The sequence below is a fragment of the Amblyomma maculatum genome, chromosome 9 (genome assembly GCF_055883805.1).
Source record: "Amblyomma maculatum isolate TAMU_Amacu chromosome 9, ASM5588380v1, whole genome shotgun sequence".
NCBI lineage: Eukaryota > Metazoa > Arthropoda > Arachnida > Ixodida > Ixodidae > Amblyomma > Amblyomma maculatum.
The window spans coordinates 44,702,001-44,716,998 of record NC_139352.1 but is presented as its reverse complement, the minus strand read 5'-3'; the positions used below and the strand labels follow the sequence as shown (position 1 = coordinate 44,716,998).

The window sequence follows — 14,998 nt, the reverse complement described above, 5'->3', positions numbered from 1 at the left end:
CAGCAACCATGCATCTGACCTCGCCTTTACGGTGTCACGCAGATTCTCTTATCAGAAATTTCTTAGCGTTTGAGTACCTTTTTAGTGTCCCTATCACCCATAAGCGCGCGGTGGAACAACTGACACTGTTTTAATTCTTCGTCAGACTGAATCGGTAGAGTTTTCATTGACTGTTTGGCGCACGAAAACTAGGTATAATATGGTTCGAGGACATACCCCCAACTTCGTTTCAGAGAGTTGCACAACGACAAACCGATCACCTCAAATACTTTGCTGATGCCCTCGCTCTGTTTAAAAGATAAATAAGCGTTGTCTATTTGTCCACTTCCAAGTCTCGTCAACCGGAAAACCACTTTCCACATTTCATTCCCAGTGCTTGCCATAGTCCAGTTAGCACCACAGGTCGTTCTCTGCGTGATGTCTTGGCGAACATGGTGATCGCTGCCAGCCGGTGAATAGGACCAAGAAACGTGTTCTTCACTATAGTCTGAGGAACCAGCACCGAATCCGGCACACATTAAAGGGCACATTCATAATCTGCAATGTCCTCGCACATGGTCACGGCTTTCCGTCACTGGTCCCGCCTCCTGAGTCCGTGGGGCTTCCGCCATTGAGCGCAGGCGCAAAGGGCGAGAAGAGGCCTGAGCTGGCGCCCTGGAACTTGCTTCCAGTGTCGCCGACGTGGCTCGAGACCGAGGCCGCCTGGGCAGGCACGGGGCAGCAGGCCGCCAGGGGTCCCGCTGCGGCAGCCGGAATGGCCACACCGCCGGCTTGATTCATGTACGCGATGATGCGACGCAGTTCCTCCAGGGCATTGGCCTGAAGCGACAACGAAGGAGATTAGAAATTTGAGGAAAGAAAAAGTGCAGGATCTGTCTCACTCTCGGGGGACACCTAAAGGACGCCCGTGAGACAAAGGAGGAATGTTGGAATGAAAGAAGAGACAAAGAGGCACCATAATAAAAAGCTTGTGGTTATTATCCACTTTCTTTTTCGCATCCACTGATATCGCACACCTTACATATGTCGCCTCTTCTAGGCACGGTCGAAGCTGAGATTGTATTGCATGAATACCTTTATTGGCTACGTTTTCACCTTTCCATGGTATCCACTAAACACAGTCCTTTATGTCGTATACTATTATGTTATGGTGACGGGAGTCCAGCCGGTATGATGACAGATCAAAATTTGCAATAAACCCTTGTATCCGGTTCCCTTGCTTGAACACTAGAACTGTCCAACTATATGGTCGCTCAGTGGTTAGGGCGCTCGACTACGGAGCCCTAGTACGCGGGCTCAATCCAGCGGCGGCGAACACTTTCGATGTAGGCGAAACCGCGCACGGGAGTGCACTTTGTGATGTAAGTGCATGTGAAAGAGTTGTGGGTTGTCTAAAGTATTCCGCAGCCTTCACTGCGGATTCCCTCATAGTCTGAATTCCTCTCAGACGATGAGCGTCATAAACCAACCGAACCAGAGGCAAAACCTTATCTTGGTGAGGGTGACACTAAAAAGCGCCTTTCCATATGGTCCAAAAGAGCTCATCGTTGCTCTCCGCCCGCTCAACTTAAAGCCACATGTAACTTTTAAAGTAATGTAATGACGTAACTATTACACTATGCTAAAATATAGCAGAAGTTTAATGCAGCTGCAGTCATTCGAAATGAAACTGGGTGGAACGCGCATTACAAAGTAACAAAACCACGTTGAATTTGGTTTTCATGAGGTTTAACGTCCCAAAGCCACTCAGGCTATGATAGACGCCGTAGTGGAGGGCTTCGGAAATTTTGACCACCTGGGGTTCTTTAACGTACACTGACATCGCACAGCACACGGACCCCTTTCTTTTCGCCTCCATCGAAAAGCGGCCGCCGCGACAGGGACAAAGCCACATGCGTGCGGCTTTAAGCATGGCCAAACAAAGATTACAAACAATCGGCCAGAAGATTAAAAAAATAGAAAGTAACCAAATAAATTCTTAGAATACCATCACAAACCGTCCATTAATGCGTATAATATGACTTTAGAAGCATGACACGGACAATTAACTTCAAGTCGCACGCAGGCCAGTCTACCGCGATGTTATCATTTCACCAGCAACGAATTCATATTGCCACGTCGTTGTGACGGCACCACGTAAAAGGCTAATGAAGAGCTTTAAAAAACACTTCTTGTTGCGCTGAATCACGTCCACAACAAAACTGGTCAAATCGGTGGCAGTGAAAACAGAAAACGTGCTCGGAGGTCGTCGATTATCGAGTAGAGTTAAAATTCAGTGTGTCCGCTCCAGACACACTAAATTTTAAAGCTACTCACGACTTTCCAGATAAGGCGCAATAATGATTACCTACAACCACGAACAAAGTATAACCAAGATCGCGCGGCTACAAACGATTCAGATAAATCTGAAATCTGGCACAATCCCCAGTCGCTAAGAAAGTTATAAAACCGCGAGCTTTGAGTATGAAAAAAGAAGCAATGCAAAACTTTGCGGCAATATTGTCCAGTTAAACAAATCGACGAAGGTTATTTTACGTGCAGAAAAATCAGAGAAATAATTTCGGGTTTCAAATCTCATTGCCAATTATTGCGCGTCGCGTCTTCATATGCTGTGCGCGGGTGCACTAGTGGTCTTTAATCTGCACTCCGTCAAATGATCGGGTTTTATCCAAACTTAACCTCACCCATGATACCTGAGAACTTTGTGCCGGGGGTTGTCGTGTCCTCTTGATATATATGAAATGAAGTGCAGTTATTCAGCCGGATGGGGTGGTGCGTAGATAAGACTACCTAAGGTCATGTCTGGTATTCAGTGCCTGCGTATACATCCTTTATGCATCCTTCAGAATTCCAAACCTCCTGAATTTAAAACGCTTCTTGGTCCTGCCACATCCATTAGGTAGGAATTTCAGAAGCGCGACATGAGCCCCGTACATATCTGTATGTCTATTACCGGACACTTCACTTATTCTATATTTTCGTGTAGGCATAGATCATTGAAGGTTTGTCGCAGGGTGTCAATAGTGATATCTCACATATTAACCATAAAACAGTGAGCAGAGAACCAGGTTAGCTTCTCTGAGAGACAACGACATAAATTAGAACGTGTTGGTAGAAAAATATTATTTTGAGCGCACAATTTTTAAAAATATGTGTACTGTTTTTGAAGTTGAAGACCGAGCTCTATGCCCATATCTAAGCTAAAATCATGAATGGGACAAGTTATAAATTATGAGATTGCTACAACGTCTTGATCCGTTTTGGTATGCCGGTATGAATCAAAAGTTCCGAGACAGTTTATAGGAACCTACGAGCCCAAATCTAAATTATGGTAATAAAACCATAAACAAGGTGTAAAATACTATGCACATAATAAGTTTTCAGCGGCAGACTTCCACTATATTTTATTACCGATTTGAGAAAATACACTTCTGACAAAGGGTGCACATGCAAAATACGTCAACAAATGCTTGACTTAAGAGGTCATGCCATCGTCATCTAATATATTACAGTCTTGTAGTCTGGCAGATAGTACTGGATCTTATTATTTTATTTCCGAAATTCGGGTGCCATATACTCATTCTTTATTTTCAAATACGTGACTAAATTTGAGACCGCGAAGCTTCTCCCAGCGAGTGCAGTTACCAAGTTGAAATACTTGGTGACGTCACAGACTGACACCAGCCTCTGCGCCATCTGCTACTGTGCCGGCGACGATAAGCTGCCGATACACTGTACTGTGTTCGCGCTTGCTCAAAGACCACGCAGCATGACTCCAAATTGTTGTACTCAACATATCTCTGAAAACAGATCATAGACCATGATGGAGCGCGATTTAGTTCTCGCCCACACATCCACCTTCGGCGCGACCGCCGCCATCGTCCGATGTCAGCGCTGCCCACCGCCGTACAAACACCGGCTCGCCGGCCGTGCCTTACGCAAGCCGTCCGCGGCAGCGATATGGCGGATCCCTTGCGCCAGTGTCAGAAAAGCATGCGAATTTATTTTCTCGTAATATTAATAGGCCCTGGAAAAGGAAATTTTAAAAATGAATGCTTCTTGAAAAATGCTGTCTCACACGGCAGAAGTTTTTGCTCACAGCCGCGTAGCTTCCGCCGGTGCGATGCCCGTCTTCTTGCACGCTATAGCTCCGCTGTTAAGCCGTCACGAAAATAATTTCATTTACTACGAAACAGTGCGGTTGAGAGTAAGGAAGGATCATGACCGATTGGCCCATTTACTATGACACCTCGCTGATCAATTACAAAGTGACGACTGCTGTGGCTTCGATGCAAAGCAATATATAGGCCTAACGACGATTTGGGAGGCGTCGACGGATAGAACGCCGTCGTCCGCGGCGCTCGCGGGCAGCACCGTTGCTGTAAGTTTGCGGAGTCCGTAGCTGTAAACCTCATGAGCTTATCGTTGCTTACAAGATGAAATTAGGCGGGCAAAAACTAGCTCCTTTAAACCACAGATGAAACGGCTGCCTTTTTCGCTCTTGTGGGGAGCAGTTCTTCCGAAGACACGTTCCAATTCGTCGACGTACAGAAGCACCGTTTAGTTAGATGCTGGGCGTATGATTGAAATAGAATCTGTGCTCCTCCTTTCCGAATGACGTGAGTAGCTTCCGTTTCGGGGAATCATACGTTGCCAAGGGAGCACCATGGTTTTCGTACCAGGTCCATGCACGGCCTTCCACAACGCAAACTCTGCTTATTAGCCAGGTGATGCCTGCTTTCGAAACTAGTCCCGTATCATACCTGGATCAGAGCCCTTCTTCGGAGTCCGAGCCTGATGAGTCAACGAATGTCGGTGCTTTTTTGGGTAGCCATGGTAAACGCAGGCGCGTTAGTTACTCACCAGCTCCTTTGGAAGGGGCCTAAGCTCGGTATTGATATGTTATAGCCGACAGCTCGCCCGAGCGAAGAAGGTCAGGTCCTCCGGCGCCGAAAAAGAATGCTTGCCTAATTTATGTTTAGGAGTATCCGGAACAAGAATTTTACCTTGCACTTCTACGTGGAACTGACGGCTGTGTGGTTGACAGGATTACCACAAAGTGTTTAAAAAGTGCGTCTTTATTGAGCTCATGTGCGCTCACCGAAAACTGAACAGCTGGTCCACGGCGATAGCAATCCGCTGGTTTGGTCACCCCAGCTGTCGCCCGGATTCAATTCAAATCCGGCAAACAACCTCCGAGAAAAGGACACGCGGCGAAGGTTGATACGAGGAGAAATTATTTTATGGAGAAAACTAGAAAACTATAGTATAAACCATAGTATACTGATGGCATTAGGCAGCCTGCCAGCAACTGCTCCACCTGAGTCATTCATTGACTTTTTCATAGAGCCAACATACTTTACAAATGTCAAGATTGATTGCTGAGACAGATCGCCGCTCATTTCTGCACCTCACAGCGTACACGATGTGAGCGGCATTATCAACCGGAACGTTCGGTTTCTTCGGGGTTCCCTCGAGTGTCTCACGCTCGTCACAAAAACGCGCACACACTAACAGGAAATGGTTGACATCACCCACAAAACGAAAAGCTCAATCAAGCCCATAGGGGGTGGTGCAGTGAATTTTGCGCATCCGCATCAACTAATTAATTAAGGCCCAATATATTCGCTCTTAAAATGCCTTCATCTCAGGTCCAAAATATTTATTCCTCTTTAATACTCTTTTTTTTTGTTTCTATTTTGACGCCTTCAGGTTTCGGGAATTGTGACATTTAGATCGAATACGTTAAAGTGCCGATTGTAATTCCCTTTTTTCTTTCTAAAAAAATTGAAAGACAAAGTTCAATAGCACATTGCGCGTTGCGTCACGTGAATGCGCGCTCTCTCTCTCTCTCTGTTGTTGCAGTTCCAAATAATTTTGATAGCATTAGGTGTTGTTCATTGTTAACAACGTTGTTTTCTTTTATGTAAGCTGAAAAGCTAACAAAACACGTATCAGGCTTAGTTCCATTATCAGTGACCGCATGCAGTATCTGTGGCATAACTATGCAGTAGAAAAGTGTAACATGACAAGGTTGTTTTCTTGATTTTATCTGCTCGGTGCCATTATCTGTTGAGCTTTATCAACATGCTAAAACCGGAGGGTTCTTCCTCCAATAGGTGGAAGGCTATGCAGGAATACCTCAAGCACACATCGGCAAAGTATACGTGACGGATGCAGGATCCATCAAGAAACAAGCAGATCGACGTGTATGAACAACACAAGTGAAGCGCAGTTAGGACGACGGACTTGTCGAGTGTATCACACTTCCTCTGCCAAACAAGCAATTGTACTTCTCATCTGCATCCTTAAAGTGAGGCGGCTAATACGCTCTTTGGCTGTTCTCTCATACTCACTCGCGCATCCAACTTTGTAAATATAAAAACATTGGAGCAGGAAAAAGTTCGAAAAAGGCGAAATTCTGCTAAGAGAAATGGTGGGAAGCAGAGGAGTGCAGACTCGCACACTTCTGTTTTGATTTGAAGTGCAGAGGATAAGGGTCCGCCGCCGCCTTCTACCGAATCTAAATGGGTTTGCACGGTAGGGGCATCTCACACCTGCGACAATTTCGGTGTAACACGAATCCACAATAAATCCATGTTTAAAACGTATACGCCGCACATTTGATGCTCTGTTTTCGGGCTCAGCAGTAAAGTGCATTACGTCCTCCGCCACCTCGGTCTGCTAGTTCCGCAACATAACGAGAAGGATGTAGTTAGGTGAAGAGACACTGCCATTGTCATAATGAATACATAAATCACAATATGAGGAAGTGTCAAAGGTAGAGTGGAGAACGAAAGCGTGCACAAGTACCACGCAAAATTTAGGGAGTGCGGGGATAGGTACAGGCCAGAGTATCGCTACAGTATTGCTGCAGCTCACTACACGCTTGGACTGTGAACCCCGCCGTATAGACCCTATTCACTATCAGGTTTAGCAGGCGGCGTTCGTGGCAACCCTGCATTGCGGAGACGCCATGACGTTGGGCGGTTCGGAACTAAAATGTGTCTACCAGCGTACTTCCTGCTGCGCGCCGCTCATTTGTCGGATACTTGAGACGCCGTTTGGAACGCCGTCCAACCAGAGCTCGGATTTCACCGACGCCGTGTCATGATTTGCCGTAAGCCCTCTCTATCTCTCTTTCGTTCTCCCTCTCTCATGTTGCGTTATGCGTTCCATGTGAAGAAACGAAGAGGCGTCCGTGTGCTGTGCGATGTCAGCGCACGTTAAAGACCCCAGGTGGTCGAAATTACGCCGTAGCCCTCCACTACGGCTCCTCTTTCTCTCTTTCCACTTTCACTCCCATCTTCCTCCCCTTACAGCGCGGTTGCGGTGTCCACAGAAAAAACAAGTGAGACAGTTACCGCGCCTTTCCCTTCCTATAAATAAATCAGTGGTTCAGTGGTGGTTGCCAGGAAGGCTGCCATGACGTCACGTGAATAAGCTCAATAGATTATGCGGTAGAAAGTACGATGCCTTGACAGGCGTAGCAATCATGCGTGCTGATGCGCGAACCCCGCGTGCGCTCATAGCACCTATCGCCTGGCTAGGTAATGTTGTTCTTCGGTCGGCAAAGTGTACTTGCATGCTGATTAGTTCATATAAAAGACTTAGCTGTAGAAAACACCTAGGACAAAGGAAGGCGCGCAGAAAAGACTCCTTGAACAGGTATTGGACGCGATGACAGCCAGTGGTGTCGCATTTACATAGCTTTCTCTCCTTTGTGTAATTAATCTCTCTGTCCAGCGTACGTTTGTTATCAACTGCATTGGTCAAGAAATTAGGGTAGCCTGTGCTAATTGACTCAGATCATGAAAGACGCCGTATTGGAGGGCTCCGCATAGCGTCGACAGCCTGGGGTTCTTTACGTGCACTGACATTGCACTGCACACGGTTGCCTTGAGTCTCGCATCCGTCAAAAGGCTGCAACGCGACCGGGATTGAAGACGTGTCTCTCGGTTTAGTAGACAAGCGCCCCAACCTCTGAGCCACGGCGGCGGGTGGACGCCTCTGGCGAGTAAGTTGGGTGGCATACAGTTAGGCCTCAAAAAGAAAGGTCGAAACCGTGTTAAATTCGCTAGCCTTGTAACTCTATGCGCCTCAGCTACACTCAGTATCTACAGCATCCAATTTGTTTCAAACGTTCAGGAGATATTTTGAAACCAATCAATCGAGCGCTGGTTAACGATTGCCACTGTGTGGTAACCTGATAATTGCACAACGTTTCCGAGACATTATGCGTTATAGCAATTGAGCACGTCATTCGTTTTTCGTTTATTGTTTACAGCCTGTTTATATTTTGTGCACATACTGGATAACGACTCTCCATCAGGTCTCTGTGATCGTCGTCTGCGGACTTAAGGTCATTCTCTTGACTTTAAACTATTTTCGACCGAAGACACTGCCTTTAGGCGACGCTTATCAAGAAACGGCAACGTATAAAGCCTGCAGGGAGTGAACAACAAGGCCCTCACGGCGAAGTGTCAATCACTATGAAATGAACGTTGAACCACACCAAAATTGAAAGGGTAAGGGTATCTTGTCGTCGCTTTCGCCGCATATATATCCCCGCCATTTCAAAGTTTGGCTTAAATTTATGTTTGCAATTAGCAGTAAGCAGCAACGCCCTTAAGGATATAGGTAGCTATTCAAGTACAACTATCGGCACGATTGCCGTGGTGACTGTAATCGCACGTGCTTTGTTAAGTATTCTGAGCGGACGCTTTTTATCATCATGGAGAAAGAATGAGGGAGGCGGCGAGTAGGTGTGCGCTTAATGATAAAAGGTTAACGAGAGGGTTCTTTGAAGATGAGATAAGCATTTCTTCAGAGAACCAAAGCGCTACTGCCGAATCGAGGAACTCTGGAATCTTACGTGCCGCGACGCCTACTGCTATGCGTGGCATATCTGCGCTGAATTTTTTTTTTATTGGTATCATATCGTCTGGTTCTGTTATGCTTATGAATGTTCTTTGATCAGTGGCTGCAATAGTGGTTCCAATAGACTACATCTTTGCGAAACCATTCATAACTGAATTTTCATGTAATAGTGTCATGCAGATCGTCAAACGCCACACACCGAAAAAGCTACTTATCAGTTACTTGGTTATTTTATAGATATGATCAGAAGCCTGGCTTCAGTGAAGGACCCCGCCTTTCGTCGACAGAGGAAAGATAGACGACCTTCACGGGCGGAATCGCTGTGAAGTATGGAGTGGCCCTTCATAGCTGGGTTCGAACACAAGACAGGGGTGAGAGGTTGCACACCAGAAAAGCGATGCAGAGCCGCAATCCACATCTATCGGCTTCTCGTTATCTGAAATGATGGCCCAGTCGTCGTTGATGTCGACTGCGGCACCTAATGATTTACAATTGGTAGATGCCCTGCACATGCACTGACGCGTGCACTGACAAGAGCTAATTGGCACAGGCGCAATATGGATCCACACCGCGCTCTCGAATAAATAGAGCATTCCCAACAGGCATAAGTACTTCACTTCAAGCAATGAGACTTTGCTTAAATGAAGAAGTTATGTTCAATTCGATCCTAGTGCCAAGTTTCTAGGCAGAACGGGCGCCTAGACTAACAGTCGAATCACTTCTTACACATGTCGGTGCTGAAATTCGCAGCCGTTAGGTGACGCGCAAGCAGCGGCTAACTTATTTACAGATTGAGAATGCAGGAATATACTGACATGAATACAATCCAAATGTACAGTACGGTCTACTGTTTAAGGGAACATGTGGCCGCGTTGCCCCTGCGCTTTACAAAGCACTCCCGAGAGAACCACGGCCGACTGCTCTTCCCGAACATGCCCTTTGTGCCGTCCATTCTTGCCCGTGGTCGGCGGCAGGGCTTTGCGAACTGTTTAGGCCACGCGATTTCATGTTCTCTTTACCAGTGGACCGTACTGTACATTTTGTTACACGAACACAACTTTAGGTATGACCACATAGCAAGAACTGCATGCAACTAACCATAGAGCATGCAGCGAGTGCACGTTAAAGTCGTGTGAAGGGGTGCCTACCTGCATGAGTATGTAGTTTTTGGCGAGCAGGAGCGTGGCGATCTTGGAGAGCTTGCGCACGGACGGGCTGTGCGCGTACGGGATTACGGAGCGCAGCTCGTCCAGCGCGTCGTTCAAGTCGTGCATGCGCCTTCGCTCGCGCGCGTTGATGCTCAGCCGCATGGTCTTGGCGTGCCGGTGCTTGCGGGCGCCCCCTCCGGCCGCCGCGGGCTGCTGGTGCTGCTCGGGCGGAGATGGAGGAGGGGGCCGCTGCTGGTGCCGCTGCTGGTGCGAGGGCTGGTGGGGACCGGGCAACGTGGCCAGGGACGCCGGCGGTGGAGGTGCGGCCGATACGGCCGCTGTGACGGCTGCGAGGGAGGGTCGTGCTCCGACGGAGACGACGGAGCCTGCGCAGACACGGGAATGAAAAGTCACTTTAGTCAAATTGGCTTGTGTTTGATTTTGGAGTGAGAAGAAACATGCCAACTGTCATTTCCAATTTAGAACTAGGAATCTGAACATGTGCTTAGAAAAGGCGGAGATGTGGTTTCGGCTTAGAGTAGGTTAGGTTTTATAGTTATGAAAGAAACAAAGGCACGGTTACGTCTCTGCCTCCGGAGGCTCTGAAGGCCTTCTTCGTGCAAGAAAAGAGCAAAATAAATATTCGAGCATAGCACAGGAGCAATACTCTAGACGCGAATTCACTGTATCTACCACAGTACATTCGTGTCGCTAAAAGAAAATCTACAAATTAAGTGTGGGTGCTCATCGAAAAGTGAGACCGTTATACAGTCCTTTCCTGTCCCAAAAACTTACTTAAACAAATGGTCTAAAAAATTGTAGCACGAAGAGACGGTGTTCAAGGCTCTATCGAGTAGGCTTGGAAGGCAAAGCTTAATCGTCCTCCTCATGTTTTACGCAAAGTAGGCTGAGGCACCTATTTTCCGTTACTCCGAACAGCGCGTAAGGCCAGGGATTGTATCGACAGCTGGTACCGGCAACTTTGGGGTTCGGACCTGCACACTATGCATGCGATTACCCGATGCATATTAAGCTGCAAATACATAGGTGGCTGCAGCTTCCTCAGAAAAGCTCTAAAATCAATTCCAATTATAGCTACGTAAGACACCAATGAAACATGATTAGAAAACTACGCCTTGTTCCCCATGTATAAAACGCATAGGACGAACAATGGTGGATATTACATTGTCTTCCATCTGGTTTTAGTACAATAAGAGGAATCATGAAACTCATCCACGACCGCATGAATCGTGATGTTTGCAAGCCGTGTTAAAGCCTCGACAATTGATAGAACAGAGCTGTGAAATATTTTATCGCCATAAATATTCGTATAGACACGGATTACAGGTGTACAGCCTCACAAATTCACTGTCTTGAATTTCTAGTATGAGAATTAGGCAGCTTTATTGAGCAAAGTACCAATAAGACGGGACGAGCCCTGTGCCCGTCCCCTATTGTACGTTGTCATCTTCTCGTGTCCCGTTTTATTGTGCTGTGTTAATCTGTGACAAAGCAATGACCCGACTAACCCACACCAAGATCCTCTTTGAATGCAACAACGAAGTTCGGGATCTCAGTAGATGGGGGGGGGGGGGGGGACGGGACGCTGGCTGCTCCTGGCCCTACGGGGCTGGGGCTGGTGGGTTACCGCCGCTTAAATGCGGCGAGGGCTAGACTGCCACCGGATTTGTATCTGTTGCAGGCCGTCATTGCACCCGCCACCACTCCGGTGGTGGACGACGGCTGTTGCGAAGAGCGTCTTTCTCTCCCTCTCCTTTTTCTTTATTTCTTCGCTATTTTTCTTTCTGCCCGCACGAGGCAGCTGAAGTGGCTTAGATACAGGGCCAGTAGCAGGCCCGGGCATTTTCTTTTCCTTCTTCCTACAGTCGCAACAACAACAGTAAATGTCGCAAGGTATGGTTGTTATGAGAACTGGCTTGCAAAAGTACTCACCTTGGTGCAAGTGGTGTTGCGAGTGCGAGTGCATCTGCCTCTGCAGCGCGTGATGGCCGTGAGAGGGCGACACCTCCGCAGCCAACGGAGAAGGGTGCACGGATACTGCAAAAAGAGATGATGTCAGAGCTTCGTCATTATTAAAGCTTGGAACACAATCGTCAACGCCATGTTTAGTCATTTAAACTGCTTCAGGAGCCTCTGTTTCGCTAACTCCAACTGGCACTTGTGCGCCATCCTAGGGCAAGCTAAATGTCCTCACTATTACTTGAATTGGGCACTCGGGAGAAGCATATTTTGGCTTGTACCAATAAGGTACTCCGCGCTTATCTAACTCACGCAAAAAAAAAGCACCACTCTCGCCGTAAATTACATTTTGCTAGCTATTAAAGACGAAATAACTGCCTCTGACAACGTCAGGTTTGGCAATTTATATCAGTGCGTCCACCACGAGTTTTTTTGCAGGTGAAGGAGTCTACCCAACATAGCTATGTGCCCAGAAAAACTGCTCTAAGCTGTTCTTTTTGCTAAAGACATCATGAGTTGAAATGTATTGAGGGGAAGATTTCTGCATCCAATATCCTCATTTTCATAAGCATTTTTTTGCTGCTGTATAAAGTACAACATAGACAGGAGGAGCTAAAGATAAACATTTACAGGAAAAAATACTTTTATGAAGTTGACCTTAGCATGATTATGAGGAGGCCGATAGTTATCCCCTCCCTTCATTCCGTGCCCTATCTTTGGCTAAACAGTCAAGAAATCTACTTACATACCCGCTGTTTAGTGGTCACCAATGAGTTAACTATGCACAAGGGATAGAATATCGACCCATTGTTTTATGACTAGCAACCTGTATCACTTAAGCCCACCGATTCGCATTTTCTCCTTTGGCTAGTCAGCTCTGTGGTCCCATCTCTCATGACCTCACGTTTGACAAGGGCACTTTGAAAAGCGCTTCACAGACCGATATAAAAATCTGTAAAAACAGCCTGGGACCATGATGCTAAGTTGACAACGTTCTACGCGGCCACGAATGCCCCGCAGTGTGTCTCCCCTAAGTCTGCAACTGTCGCCGTGAACTTTCTTCTCTAGCACTTTTCTGAATGCAATGCTGCCTCGCACCTGAAGCCTGGATGTGCACCATAAAGACCCGAGAACAGATTATTGCAAAAAACAAAGAAAGAGAAAAAAGTTATAGCGACAGCCTCTACCCCGTAGAAAACCGCGACCAATTTACGCAGCTTTTGTTGAACACACTGCCTTTTAACGTCTGCATTTAAACTTTCCCGTTGATTGGCCTCCATTTTCCTCGCATACAGTGTCGTCGACCGGTCTCCAACGTCCTCAATTAAAAAAGTTAAAAAACGAAGCGGTGCGGTGGCCATCTACTCCTGCTCAAGGTCTGCTATACACATTGTCTACACCTGTGCCTATCCTGTGCACAGGTGAAACTGCACTCTTTGTTCTGAAACCATACAACACGGAGGGGACCAACGTTTCTTACGCTGCCGTGACGTAACACACGATCGTCAGTGAACGGCAGCCTCACAAATGCAAAGGCCGAGAAAGGCTGCATGACAACAAAGCAGCTGTTCATTGTATACCGCAGCTAATATGCCCAAAAAAGGCATGGTCTTCTTTGGGAGTTACGTAAACAAAAAAAAAAGAAAAGAAACTATGCCGAGAAAATGTTCTTTGCTCTGTCCTTGGAATGATGAAAAAAATGCATAAATGTTATCACACTACGTGAAATTTTATTTAGTGGCGAAAAATAGCTATAATTCTTTTCTTTCATGTTGTTTCGATTTTACTCGGAAGAGCAAAAGCGTGCTTGGACGTTATGTGCAAGTCGGGACAACGTGAAGTCCCGTGAGGCATAAAGAAATCCCCCTGTGTTATCTGTTTGCTCATTTGACCTGGTTCTGGCTCTTAGCATTAACTAGCGCAAGAATTGGAGCGAATGGCAGGGAAACTTCAACACTTTTCAGCCAGATATGTATGCCTTACATCACCGCAGGCTGTGTGTCAAAGTGTCGGTGTCGTCATAGCAACCCCTCGGCTGTTGAGGTCAGTCAAAACCACAAGTTTTTTTTTAATATTCTGAAAAATTAGTTACCGCGTATATAACGACTTCTTATATAACCCCTCATGTAATGTCCCTGAAAAGGGGCCCTTGAGGATGTTGTAAATAAATAAATAAACTGGTAAATTCCACGTGCTGACCAATTCCTATCGATTTTTCAAGCACCACTTGAAAAAATTATAACAAGCACCAAAACTTTGATGGCTTAAATCTTAAGGGAATGCGCGACTAGAAGGATTACGAGAATACGACGCGTAAATTAATTCACTGTTTAGAGAGGTTTGCAGTAGAATAATTGGCACAGAGCGCTTATATGCGTTGCTTGAAGCTGGAACAGCCTGCTCATATGCGTTGCTGGAGCCTGGCGCCTCTTTCAGCTGTGGTATATAGGGCAACGCTATGCTACAGCTTTCAAACAGTTGTCACTCACCGCCGAAGCAGGGAGAACTGGTCGGAGGAAGCCCCATCCTGTGGACAACGGGGCCGGGCGAGTCGTCATCGCTGCGCACTTCGTCCCCGCCCAAGTCGGCCACCTCGGCCCGCGTGGTCCCGCTAGCGGGAGGCGAAGCACCGCCGCGGACGCCGCCAGCTCGAAGCACAGCGGCCGCGGCTGAGTCCCCGGACAGCGGGCTGCCGAAGGCCGGCGGGCCGTACAGGCCCGGCGCGTGCAGTCCGTAGGGAAAGCCGATGCGGAAGCCGGCGCTAGTCTCCATGTAGATAGGGCTCACTGTCGCGTTTCAACTCATTGTCACTGTTTTCGCTGTTGACACGTTTTTCGTGAGTGTGTATCAACTTTGCGCTGTCTTTTCTTAGTCCCGGAGCGGTTGGCTGCGCACAAGATGTCCTATTGTGGAGTCGCCAAGTGCCGAACCTTGTGTTCTCGATGTCTTCACGTAGCTGGCGCCTTTCCGAGAAGAAAACGTGGAGAGCA

General features: G+C 47.2%; 1 protein-coding gene across 1 annotated transcript; it reads right to left on the bottom strand.

Moving 5' to 3' along the window:
* Positions 1 to 232: 232 nt before the first annotated feature.
* On the bottom strand, positions 233 to 14,780 carry LOC146178974 (uncharacterized). The gene is made up of 4 exons (XM_084579822.1): positions 14,498 to 14,780; positions 11,982 to 12,086; positions 10,029 to 10,414; positions 233 to 819 (listed from the first exon to the last, which is right to left on the bottom strand). Exons 1-4 carry the CDS (start codon positions 14,778 to 14,780, stop codon positions 559 to 561), a joined length of 1,035 nt encoding a protein of 344 aa, XP_084435948.1. The 3' UTR covers positions 233 to 558.
* Between the last annotated feature and the right edge of the window lie 218 nt (positions 14,781 to 14,998).

Coding starts and splice junctions, on each gene's coding strand:
- LOC146178974 (XM_084579822.1), bottom strand. CDS start 14,780: ATGGAGACTAGCGCCGGCTTCCGCATCGGCTTTCCCTACGGACTGCAC. Junction 12,087..14,497: donor CAGTTCTCCCTGCTTCGGCG/GTGAGTGACAAC, acceptor CTCTTTTTGCAG/TATCCGTGCACCCTTCTCCG. Junction 10,415..11,981: donor GCAACACCACTTGCACCAAG/GTGAGTACTTTT, acceptor GTGTCTGCGCAG/GCTCCGTCGTCTCCGTCGGA.